Source organism: Typopeltis vanoorti, chromosome 17, assembly GCF_054136105.1.
Source record: "Typopeltis vanoorti isolate ZY-2024b chromosome 17, IOZ_Tvanoo_1.0, whole genome shotgun sequence".
Classification (NCBI taxonomy): domain Eukaryota; kingdom Metazoa; phylum Arthropoda; class Arachnida; order Uropygi; family Thelyphonidae; genus Typopeltis; species Typopeltis vanoorti.
The window spans coordinates 20,657,502-20,671,146 of record NC_143565.1 but is presented as its reverse complement, the minus strand read 5'-3'; the positions used below and the strand labels follow the sequence as shown (position 1 = coordinate 20,671,146).

The window sequence follows — 13,645 nt, the reverse complement described above, 5'->3', positions numbered from 1 at the left end:
CCTATGTTGAACCGTCTGGATGATATAATGCAAAAGTTGGCGGCAGTGACAGAAAGGAAATCCGAAGTGTCTCTACCCCAAACACAGAGAAATAATGGAGACAGAAGGGAGCCTCCTAGATGCTTTAATTGTAACAAGGGCACCTAGCTCGTAACTGTTTTAGTAATAGGAGACCCTCCATGAAAAATAATAGAAATGAGTCGAAGTTTGGGCAAACTCCTCATAATTATGAAGATAGGCAAAGAAATCATGAACAACAAAGAAAGTTGAAAATGATAATTAAGGGTAAGATACAAGGTTTGCATTGTGATATATTGCTAGATATGGGTTCCCAGGCCTCTGTCATAACGGAACATTATTTTCAAGGAATAAAACCCCGTGTATGGCGAGGCATTTCTAAATTAAAGAGACCGATCAGATTATCGGGGATATCGACCTCAAATGTTTATGTAAATAAGAAGGTTAGAGTGAAAATATACTTACCTGAGTTTAATATGTATGTTTGGCAGGAGTTGTTGGTCCTCCCCAGGACATCTCGCCCAAGCTCACAAATCATCTTGGGAATAAGATTTCTAGAGAAGTATAATTTCTCATGCAACTTCTCTTGTAATGAAATGTTCCTTATGAGAAGAAAGTGGTCAGGTAAAGAGAGAAATAATAAGGGAAGGAAGGTTAGGGAATCACACCAAGGCAGGATGAAGAATGAGACTAACATCGTACAAAGCGTACAGTCTAAGAGGGATAATGAAGAATGTATTGATAACCAGACTGATTTTTCATTAATTTCAACATCCGAAGACAACAGCCAGATGGAGACTTACCTCATAACTAACGTCAAAGTAGTAGATAATCAAAGTGTAGAGGAAAGGAAATTAGGGGAAAGTAGTCAGGAAAAAATCACTGTGAACTTAATTGAGAGACTGGAAAGATCTAGAGGTTACTTTAAATACTCAAGGTGGAACATGAACAGGAGACGTGAAGTAAATGTACAATCTAAGCGGCAGTTTATTTATGCCGACTTCTTATGTTTTATATTCAAGCTTAGAAGGGCAATAAGTGAGTTATTAGTTTGGGATTTACCTCTTGCTATGAAGGCTGCACACATACTCACAGATTGTGCAAGATTTGTGAATAATTCAAATGAAAATGGAATTAGGTCCAATACATTACAAGATAGTAGTGTAGTAAAATGTATTCAGAAGGATAGGCACAGAGTAACATGAAATACATATTAAGTTCGACAGAGATAAGAGAAGGATGCACAACCAGTGACAGAAGAAAAAAGTATGTCCAATCTAGATATGACCTAAGGCCTAGAGAGAATGGAAAGTTCATCCCCAGAAAGAACCGTATATAAGAGAAAAGGAACACTTCGAAAAAAAAAAAAGGAAAAATTTCTCTTAAAGAAATTTTTTGTTGAAAGGGGGGACCTTTGTTACACCTGATATCTTAAGAATGTAGAATTCTCAGCTATCATGGTGTAACATGAAGAATAAATAAAATAAATTAAAAACCCTGCATAAAAGATAATAGTTGAATTAATTAAAAGAAAAAAGATTCTTGCATCCAATAAAATATATAAAATATAAAGGTTTTGTTAAACTAACCAACAAAAGAAAGAATATATTAATATTGTGATATTATTTAAATGAGAAAAGTTAAATAAATAAGACAGAAAAGGATTAGTCATAAAAAATGGTATGTGAGAGGCTAGAGATTAAGTTATTAAGTAAATTCGTAGAAAAATTTTGGAAGGGATTAAGTTAGAGGCTAGCACAAGAAAAACAACAGAAAATCGCTTAGGGTCAATTCCTGGATTGAGATCTCGTTACGGGCTCGCCGATCAAAGGATGTTTGGCAGAAAAACGCCACCCTTATTGGTCGGTGAAGTAAAAACAAGTAGGGGGCGGAGAAAAGAAGTTAAAGAGGGTGCCGTTAGGAGAGCAAGTATAAAAGGGTTGGAAACCCCCCCCCCAAGAGGCTTTTTTTTGGTTTGGGTTTTGATTCCTTTCCAGGAGAGTCCTTCGCGCGCTCTTTCGTAGGGAGTTCACGGTGTTTTTCTGAGTGGAGATTGGGGTTATATCTCTTTCATCACAACATGGAAACAAAAGTGAGCGGGATTTCGATTCCGGATTTCCTATGTAAGAAGCGAAGAATGCCATATAGTCGAGGAAAAGAAAGCATATTCTTTGTGTTCCAACCAGTGACAACTACGAAAAACGGAAAGAGGTAGAGAAATCGATGTCCACGTGGCGAGCTGCACAGCTGATATATAGATGATTCAAAGTGTGTTCGGAGTTACGAAAAGTTAAGCCAGCGTAAGTCTAGTTCAATTCCAAAAGGAACATAGGAGAAGCAGATTATCGGTGAGGTTATATCAAGATAGTTCAATCAGAAGAAGGTCAAGGTCCATATGAAAAACCCAAGAAAGGTACTGTAAAATATATCTAATGTTAACTAAAATTTGTCTGTGATAAGTATCATTATTCTAATACGGAACTGTTGAAGTGACCAAAGAAAATTTATACTAGGACTTTAGTATCTGACAGAATATATTAAAAGTAAGCTAGCTAGTGTTATTGTTATGTGAAAAATTAAGTGTCCTGAGAATTTTGCATGTCTATTGTAATGTATTGGAAAGTTAAAATGTCATAGTTGTGTGTTAGTGCAGTAAATGGTTTAGTTAATCTACTTAAGTTTGGATAGTTAAATAGTGTGAATTAATCTTATATGTCCGTGTCAAATGAATTTATGTGATGAATGTGTATGGCGGCATGATCGTAATACCCATTATTGGATCATAGCCTAATTACTTGTAATAAGTTAATGTTAGTTTGTAAGTATTTAGTATAGCATTGAATTGAGTAATAACAAAAATTGAATTGTACCATGTTAAAGTTTTTAATAAACCTTTTGTCCAATGATAAAACAGTTGTCTGAAATTGCTGTCCGATGCACCACTTGAAAAATTACGAACCTAATCACGCGGGAAATTAATGTGTTAAGAAACGAGATAAAGTGTCACGACTGCAACATTGTTTCACTTTCAGACATATTTTAGTTCTTTCTCCTTGTTTTTGTATATGATATCTCAAACTAAATATCCCAAAAGGCGCAGTATAAATACAAATATTAGGGGTACTAAGGGGAGAAATAACTGAGATATTAGTATAAGTTTTGGTGATATCTCGAGCGTAGATAATAGAAGAAAATAGGTAAGCGGAAATTATAAAATAGAATAAAAATCGTAAAATGGGACACAACACCTGTAACACCCATTCAGAAGTTTATAGGCCTCTATAATACCCCCCCCTCTTTCTCCTGTTAAACAGTCTGTACCCCCCCTTTCTCCTGTTAAACAGTCTGTAATCCACATTGTCACAATCTGTTCTCATAATTTAAATCCCATAATCCCAGTATATTCTTAGCACCCTTCCCAGAGCTTCTTTATCCCCTTTGAACCAGGGAGACCAAATCTGTGCCCAATAATCCTGGTGAACTCTTATCAAGGCCTTATAAAGAAGCAAAATGGACTTCCATATCCTTATATGTCAAGGTTCACTTCGACATCTCAATTATCCTCTGAGATGTATTTGTGACTTTTGTTATGTGATCAATGAACTTCAAATTCCTATCCATCATTAAGCAGAGATTGCCTACCTACTTTGCATCAACAGCAAACAACTGCACATCTCCTTAGACCTTTCCTAATGTCATCAATGTATAGACTGAACAACAATGGCCATAGGTACACCACTGGTCACCTTAAATCTGGCAGATTCACACTCACCATATACCACCTTTTGATATCCGTCTATCAACTGATCCAAGTCAAGAGTTTATATTCCAATTCCATATGCAACAGTCTTTCGTGTAATATCCTATCAAATACCTTAGCAAAATCGATTATAGTGTAATCCATTCCCTTTATCCAACTCGGCTGTAACATTGCTATAAAATATGAGCAAACTGCTAAAAGCTAACCTCCCGTCAGTAAACTAAACCCATACTGTTCCTTGCAAAAGTATAGCTTGTCTGTCCACCCATTTCTGCATGTCAGTTCTTACCAACTTCTCTAAAATCTTCACTACCACACCAGAGATACAGATAGGTCGGAACTTAGACATCAGTTTTTGCACCACCCTTGTATAATGCAACTATCACACATTCCTTCCATTCCTGAGATGAGACTCAGGTTATACAAATGTGAAAGGCCTAGCCAATTCAGTTGAACATTCCTTTAGCAAGCATGCTCATCCAATGCACTATGTTACATACACCTGGAGAGGGTGCTAGGGAGAATGTGGCAGAGAATTTGAGCTGTGCTGAAAAAAGTGCTTTTTGATTGGTGAATAGTCTGACTTTTGTCGAGATTTGTGCTATGTTGTTTTTCTGGAATACGAGTGTCCTTCAATGGTCGTTTTTGGAGTTAGTTGTTGTTGCTATATTGTGTATTTTGGTTACCGAGAAGACGGGGTTCAGAATCAGATGCATGACCGTGGAAGAGAGGACAATGATAACCAGTTCTTCATGATTTAGTTTTATATCATTTATATTTAGTATACTTAAATGCTTTATTTGTACTTTTACTTATATAGTTATACTCCCTTATACTTATTTAGCGTTTAGTTGTAATAGTTCCTCGACACTATTTTAAATAATGACGGCAGCTGCAGTTAAAATTACAAATGGCATATCACCAAGTCCTCCCCCATTTAAGGACTCCATTTTGCGTGATATAATACGGGATTTTGTAGCATGCGGGACTTGTGGAATGTATGCGTCCCGGCAGTTGTATATGTGGCAGGTGAGAAAAGGGGAAATACATATATGCGCAAAATTCAAGCAATGGGAGGAACTTGGTGAGTTATAGATGACTATAACTGACCTTATTGAGTCAGAAGTTGGAAATTCTCCATGTAGAGAGAGAGAAAGAGAGATGAAGAGATGAGTGGTATGACAGAGGACGAGAATAGCAAGAGAATATGAATAAAATAATGAAAACAGGGAGTGTGGTTTGTGAAGTTTTTGGAGATGGTCTCGATTGGGAGGATGAATGGCAAATAAGAGTGGCTGACTTGCAGGTGGAATGTCTATGGAATGATTGAAGAGGAGAGAATAGGAACAGTAGAAGAGAGAGAATGAGAGGGAGTTATGAGAATGGTAGAAGAGGAGAGAATAGGAGCAGTAGAAGAGAGGGAATGAGAGAGAGATGGGAATGATAGAAAAGAAGAGAATAGGAACAGTAGAAGAGAGGGAATGAGAGAGAAATGGGAATGATAGAAGAGGAGAGAATAGGAACAGTAGAAGAGAGGGAATGAGAGAGAGATGGGAATGATAGAAGAGGAGAGAATAGGAACAGTAGAAGAGAGGGAATGAGAGAGAGATGGGAATGATAGAAAAGGAGAGAATAGGAACAGTAGAAGAGAGGGAATGAGAGGGAGTTATGAGAATGGTAGAAGAGGAGAGAATAGGAACAGTAGAAGAGAGGGAATGAGAGAGAGATGGGAATGATAGAAGAGGAGAGAATAGGAACAGTAGAAGAGAGGGAATGAGAAGAATGCAAGGTAGCACTGGAACCAGGGATAGAGTGATGTCAGGAAGGCAGGTAAGTAGGGAAACACAGAGAGAGTGTTAGAGAGAGAGAGAGAGAGAGTGAGGAATGCATGTATGAGCAGTCGAGGAACAGGTTGGTAAGAAGTGTAATGTATGAGGACTCAATGATCCATGGTGTGCAAGACAGGATGCATGAAGAGTGTTTGCCTGGAGGAACGATAGAAATCTGGCTATGGCAATTAAGAGGGGTGAAAGGGTGGATGAGATGATTGTGATGGTAGGAACAAATGACTTGAGAGGTAATGTAAATTGGACAGCGAGAGATATGAGATTCTTGCTTGAGGTTGTATGAAAGAAGACGCAGAGAGGAAAGATAGTGTGTATGTTGCCTAGGTATGATAGTGACGAGCTGAGCAGAAGAGCAGTAATACTGAATAACATAATAGCTAGAACGTGTCAGAAGAGAGGATAGGAATATGTGGATGCTTGGGGAGCGTTTGAGGACAAAAAGGAATTGTATGCGAGAAATGCTTACATTTGAATGAGGAAGGACGTAGGCATCTGGAGTGATTGCTGTTCTGAACGAGTCGGTGTGTCAATGCATGGAAACTAGAATGCTCAGGGTGGATGGTAGCAGGGGTGGCCCCTAGTGGAAATGGATACTTGAGAGAAGCGGGGACAACATCAGGTAACGTTGAGCCCAGTGGAGTCTAGAGGGGATATTGTTGGGTATAGAAAGAGTGACATTTTTATGCTTTACACCGGAGGTCGCCAAAGTGGTCGATATAACATTGTTAAGGGTCGATTCGGGCTCAGGGAGTCGACAGAAAAATGTAAGACATCATTGTACAGGTAATATTTAATTCAGTTAACTTGGATTACCTACATCCTGAATGACAATGCAATTAAGAGTGAATTGTGGGAACAGTGACATAAATAGGACCTGTAAGATGGAGCAAGGTCATGAAAATAGTTAGTAGGCCGAAATGATGCATTTCCCAATAAAACGGATGAATTTATTATAGATATATTATTTAGACTTATTACATTTGCTTAAGGACTTCAAAATAAAATTTTATATATTATTTATCCCTCCTATCAAATATGTAATATTAAGAAGGACATCAAAAGTATCCCTTTGAAGTTAAGCCAATATAATAATATATACTATATTATACATACAATAAACACTAACTATAAAATAAACAATCTAAAAACTCACATAAGTGTCTTTTTTGCTTGTCCTATTATGATTACGTAATAGTAAAATAGAAGGGGTCGATAAAAAGTGAAGAAACTGTTGAAGGGGTCGACGGTCAAAGAAGTTTGGCAACCCCTGCTTTTCACTAATGCCACTAGCATTCAAAATAAAGGAGAGGAATTGGTGGCACTGATAACATCAGCCTGGCCAAAGATTATTGGGATCACTGAGATGTGGTTGACAAAAGAGGATATAATAACAGGAATAGAAGTAGCAGGGTACAGCATTTTTCGGCAGGATAGGAAGGGAAAGCGTGGTGGTGGAGTACTGCTTATGATAAGTGACAACTTATGTCCTCTAAGAGTGGAGGCTTTGGAAGGCAGTGACAATAATGATTTTGAAAGCATATGGTGAGAGGTAGAGATGGGCAAGACAGGATATTTAGTGGGGTGTTGCTACAAACCAAGGAGCACAGAGGGTGAGGACCAGGAGATGTTTAGACAGTTGAGCTTGGCAGGTGCAAGAAGAATGATTGTTATGGGAGATAGTGGAATTGTTCAATGAACACTTTACTGGAGTATTTCATCCTGGAGGAGTAAATTTTAATACTAGAGGGATAGGGAGGGTTCAAGGTTTAGAGGTGCAGGAGGAGAGTGTATTCCAAATACTGAGTATTTGGAATACACTCTGGATGTCAGTAAAGCTATGGGACTGGATAGTATTTGAGAGAATGTGCTAAAGAACTGACAGCTCCTTTGACCTAGCTTTTCAATGAAAGTCTGGCTATGGAAAAGGTTCCCAGGGAATGGAAGGAAGGTAAGATAGTGCCATTGCATAAGTGTGGTAGCAGACTGGAAGTGTCTAATTATAGGCCAGTTTGTGTGTCATCAGTAGTTAGTATGGTCCCTCACTACTTTCTTGGAGAAAGTAGTGAGGGACCATATACAGCATTGGGCAGATGAGGGTAATGCTATCATTGAGAGTCAACATGGATTTGTGAAGGGGCGCTCTTGTTTTAGCAATATGCTAGCCTTTTATGATAAAGATACAAGAGCATTAGATGAGGGAAAGGCATATACTGCCATTTTCCTAGACTTAGCAAAGGCATTTGTCAGGGTGCCACATGACAAGCTGATATTCAAGTTGCAGCACATGGGTCTGGATGTCAGATTGGTCAACTGGATTCAGGATTGGCTGTCCGATAGGTATCAGAGAGTTGTGTATGGTGGAGCAATATCAAAGAGGCAGAAGGTTACAAGTGGGGTTCCAAAGGGCTCAGTACTGGGACCTACATTGTTTAACCCTTATATCAATGACATTGTCCATGGACTGCAAGGGGATATTTGGTTGTTTGCAGATGATGCAAAGCTAGGAAGGGTTATTAGTAATAGTGCAGATGTGGTAGCCCTGCAAGAGGATTTGAATAAGCTAGATAGATGGGCAAATGAATGGGGTGTGTCAGTTTAATGCAGCAAAATGTAAGGTCTCTTGAGGTTTGGGACACATCGATGGGACACTGCATACTCTACTGGAGGAAGTAGGGGAGACAAGAGATCTGGGGTTGATGAGTGATAGAAACCTGAAATTCAGGGGACATATTGCAAAGGTGGTGAAGGTAACACAGAGGATTGCTGCAATAATGAGAAGGATGCTGACCTGCAGAGATAAGAGTTATCATTCCGTTGTATAAGACCCTGATCAGACCACACTTGGACTATTATTCTCAGATTTGGTCCCCAGGATTTGAAGGGAATAAATTAACTGTGGAAAGGGAACAAAGACGAATAACAAAGATGGTTTCAGGACTGTATAATGTTAGTTATGAAGATCGGCTGAGGGAATATGGACTACAGAGTTTGGTGGATAGAAGAAGGAGAGGTGATATGATTGAGACTTAAACTATTGAGAGGTGGGGAGTTCTTTCACTTGGTTGAAAAGCGGGAAGGAGTGATGACAAGGGACCATGGATGGAAGTTACGAAAGGAAACTGTGAGCAAGAGGGTGAGGAGTGGTTTCTTTGCATGGAGGGTGGTTGAACCATGGAATGCATTGCCTGATAGTGGTGAGAGCGAGAATGGTCAATGAGTTTAAGGAGTGGTATGATAGACTGTGTTTCCTAGGAGGGACTCCCACTATGAGTCTTGATAGACTTTGTGCTTCCTAGGAGGGACCTTCTACGATGAATCTTTTGACTCCATGGAGGCCCGAATAATAATTATAATATCTTAGCACAGTGGTCACTCATTAATTAAACAATCTCATTAGCTTCTGACATTTGATTACCATCTGCGATCATTAAAGCTATTATCCCACATTCATTCTTTATTTTGCTTGGAGTATAATGATAAAATTCTTTTGGATTGCCCTTCACCTACATAGCCTATTTCTTTTCATATTCTGATTTAGCTTTCTGCACAATACTCATTACTTTTCTGGCCTGTGCTTTATATATTTCATAACTCCTATCACTCTTATTCTTACAATAATCTTCTTGTAGATCTCTTGCTTAATGAGGATGCACATCCATTTCACTCCTAACCTATTTATTCTTCGAACACTAGGGACACAATCAGATACCACCTCATTTAAACTCTGTATCAAAGATTCCCATGCATTGCTGACATTTTTTCCATTCAATGACTGATACCATGGGACCAAAGATGGTATTCTAAATTCATAATTTCCAGCTTTGTAGTTCAGCACATAACCTGTTCTAATGGGAACATCAATATATTAGATGATTCCCAAGAAAGCATAGCATGATCACTGTTACCAATTGGTGGTAAAATAGCCATTCATAACAGGGCTTCTTCTGATGCTATGAACAAATCTAACACTCCTCTTTGACCTCTAGTTGCTTCTTTCACATGATGCTTGAGAAAGTGGTCTTGTAACAATTCAATAATTCATTCTTATCATGAGATTTCTCTTTTACCCAATCAATGTTTGGATAATTAAGGTCATCCATAATGATCACTCATTTGGTACACATAAGGCTAAATTGGCAATCGCCAATTTAGCCTTATGTGTACCAAATTCTTTGTCCCCTGCAACTGAACCATCAGGTTTTTATCAACATCACACCATATATTTCATTCTGTCAGCCTCCACTTCACACCAGATAGCCTCAAAATCACTGCTACATGGGGCATTGCTACCATTGTTTTGCATTTCTATCCTGACTGGACTTAAGTTGTCTGATATCAAGCTTTTTCCACTTCCTGATATTTACCTTCTATATTCTTCCTTAAATCTGATATGGAATATTTTATCTGTTGACTTCAGTTATGTTTAAGAAGTCCACAGACAGTTTTAATTGGCTAACTGGTGATCAAGTCCAAGCAGTATATGAAGTAGTCTCTTAATAAGACAGCCAATTTATGAGCATAATGTAGTTCAGGATGACTTTGGCATAATCCATATATCCTGGACAAACCAGGATATATGAAGAAGCTACATTATATCATAGAAGCAAATAAATTGAAAAGGCTCTAACCTCTAATTCAGTCTAATCTCAACAAATACTGATGGGAAACCTAGCAGAGATTTGGGAGCTATTCTCAGAACCTTAAGCACAATGACTAAGAATGCTTAACTATATTCATTACGTGATTTCCTTTAGGATGGACTGTAAATATCACTTGTTCCTCACTTCAGTCTTTTTTACCCGTGTTGTGCATGCATGCTGATATCCACATACTAATACTGTTCCCTTTATTATCTCCGATTTGTTAATCAGAATTATTTTACTTATATATATTATCATCAGCTTCACAAAATACCAAAATGAGTGATCGACGCAACAAGACCAACAAGATCACAGTTAATAGTTCTAAGTGAGATAACATGATCTTTCCAGTTAGTGAAGTCACATTCAGACTGCTGCACTACTAGCCTAACTGCATGGAAAAGGCAAACAATTCCTTTGCTCAGACATTACACTAGTTCTTACTCTGAAAAGAACTGAAAGACCACCATAAAGAAACAATATACAGCAGAGAAGAGCACAGCAGGTGCCTTTGTTTTTATTTGTGCAAGATGACAGATATGGTAGTTTAACAGGAACACAAGTAGAAGAGTAAGAAGTATTACAGTACTCATGTTTCATGGTCACTGGGCTTTCTGCTAACTCAAAATACTTTCGAGTTACTAGTCAGCAGAAAGTGAATAGTTATTAGTACAAACTAAATATTGACTGGTGATAATATTGGGGATGAAGCCAATTGCATCACAAGAAAATAAACATTGGCTTCTTCAAAATTTTAAGAACAATTTTGTTACACTGATTTCTAATTATCCACCTGAAATTTTAAAAGAGATGAGAAAATACTATTACATGCAGTCACTTCTTAACTATGCAGAAAACTAATATATTAATTATCTGCTTGCATGTGCGAGTTGTATTTATTGATAAAGCGCATACATATCTAGGAACTGCTCAAAAGACCAAAAACAATTTTTCTTATAAGTAGCCAGTGCTGATTTTACCCATTAAACCAGATATGATATCAACTTGATCTGCACGATTTTACTCCAGAGGGCAAAATATCACCTGTGTAATTTTTTTAACACTTCATATGGAGCACCACAACAAAATAAAAACGCGCCTTGCTGATTTTAAGCAATATCATCGATCGCAGTCTATTTCTGATAGCACAGTATTACCGCTTGTTATTGAAAATAGCCTCAAACACAACCGACTTCAATGGATCGATTTGATTTTGAAAGTAATAACTGCTTATTCCAAAAAAAGATTGAAGGAATATTTAGGGATAGTCTTTCTCTCGGCTAAACCGCATTCAACATGTGAAACCAGAGTCGTTACCTAGAAATTCACCCAAAGATTGAAAATATCTCGGATGTATTTTTAACAAACTATGTAAATGAACGAAAATTATCTTTACACCAGTGATCATATAACATTAATTTATTGTCAAAGTGAATATACTATCAAAGTTTACTAACCTTTCAGGAGATTCGTAAGCCTGCATAATTTTAGCAACTTGAAAAACTAAAAGCGATTTAAAGGAAATATATCCACTGCTACCACCAAACTCCTAATAGTAGCAGACTAACCAGTCAGAGCAAGTGATCATTTGTAGAGTACAAGATATAGAGGGCGTATTAACTTAATTCTAAAGGCTACGTTTATTTATATAAATAAAAAATGAGATTGACAACTTGCTTTTAATTAATCAATTATCTCCAACTTCTCTTCCGCTCTTTGCAGGCTAACTTCCTCAAACACCAATTTTTGCTATTTCTTTCCGTCTTTCATCTGTCTTTTTATCTAGTTCTATTATAGGATTGCCAGAATTTGGAAAACCAGATAGGTAACATCGGTGTTAAAAAAAAAAAATAAAAAAAAAGCCGACTCCAAACCTTAAAACAATTTTATTAAATGACATAATTTAGGAACATTTATAATTATTAGGTGCAGTTCAGTCATTATTATTATTATTATTATTATTATTATTATTATTATTATTATTATTATTATTATTATTATTCGTGACACCTCCAAGGAGTCCGAAGACTCATCGCGGGAAGACACCTATTGTATAACTCCCCGTCTCCACCACTACACCGATCATCCACTACCAATCATCTACATCAGCGCCATCTATTGCCCATCACCACCACCACCACAGCTAGTATTTTTTGTCTGTAAATTGCGAGAGTTCCGAAGGCCGATTTGTCTGTATGCGGGATGAAAAACCCGAGTTTCCGCGAGAGAAAAAAACCCTGCTACCTGAGATCGGCTAACTCACCTTCGATTGAAAAAGTCCATATAAAGATTTCTCCCATCATAACAAGAATCGAACTTAGGCCTTTTCCAATCGAATGGCGCAACGTACCATCGTTCTTCCAATAGCGATACGGAGGCGTCAGGGTTTTATTTAGCACTACATTTAGTATTCTCTAACAAAACTGGTTGTCTATTACAGGTTTATAGAAATATTCACAAGAGATATTGGTGTTAACTAAACACTGTAAAATTGCTTCCAGTGTTATTACGTTCATCTTACTTCTCTCACCTGTCTATGGAATTGACATTAGCAAAAAAATTCTTTCAATATGAGCGTTGTGAGAAGGAATGTTGAACAAGTATTTGCAAAATTTAAGCAACTCAGAATACTGTTATATAAATTTAATTTATTTTAATATACCCATCAGTTTTTCATGGAGAGATTTCTTGCACCACACCTCATTCTCGTTTTCTTCTTCAAAAATTTCTGTGAGAAGTATTACTTGATCAAATAATTCTATGTCGTTGATGTCGATGTTCTTAGTTTTTAAATACGTACAGGTACTCTCAGTTTCTTCCCAATATGGAATTTCTTTTAAAGCCATCCACATAAACTTATTAAAGTGCTCCAACGGAGTAATCCATTTTTGCATATAATTGTAACATGTGCCATAAAAATTATCTTCTTCTTCTTCATGTAGCTTCCTCAATGAGAGGGTGGGTGCAGCATCATGTCCTTTCAGTTTTCTCTGTTGGTGACTTTCCTATTTGTTTCTGCATAGCCATGTGATCCTGTCCATGATCTTATATCTTCAAGCCATGTCCTTCGTTTTTTACCTCTTGATCCTTTTCCCATATATTTTTCCTTCTAAAACTGTTAGTAACCTCTCAGTACATGTCCTGCCAATCTCATCTTTCTCTGGATCATTTCCTGTAATAAAGATCTCCGTGTTCTCATTCTCTGCACTACATCTGTATTTGTCACATGTTCTGTCCATGGGATTTTGAGAGCTCTACTATAGCACCCCCTTTGAAAGGCTATTATCTATTGCCTTACTCTCTTCTTGAATATCCAAGTCTCACTTCCATATGTGAAAATTGGCCACACTAATGTTCTTATCATTCTTTTCTTTGTCTCG

General features: G+C 37.5%; 1 protein-coding gene across 1 annotated transcript in view; it reads right to left on the bottom strand.

Annotated features, from left to right (window-relative positions):
* Window positions 1-11,846, bottom strand: part of Pmi (Transmembrane protein Pmi) — a 30,615-nt gene extending 18,769 nt beyond the window's left edge. The window contains exon 1 of the mRNA XM_090407299.1: window positions 11,723-11,846. Coding sequence (XP_090263425.1) covers window positions 11,723-11,748 — 26 coding nt within the window. The 5' untranslated portion in view covers window positions 11,749-11,846. The remainder of the gene's footprint in view (window positions 1-11,722) is intronic.
* Between the last annotated feature and the right edge of the window lie 1,799 nt (window positions 11,847-13,645).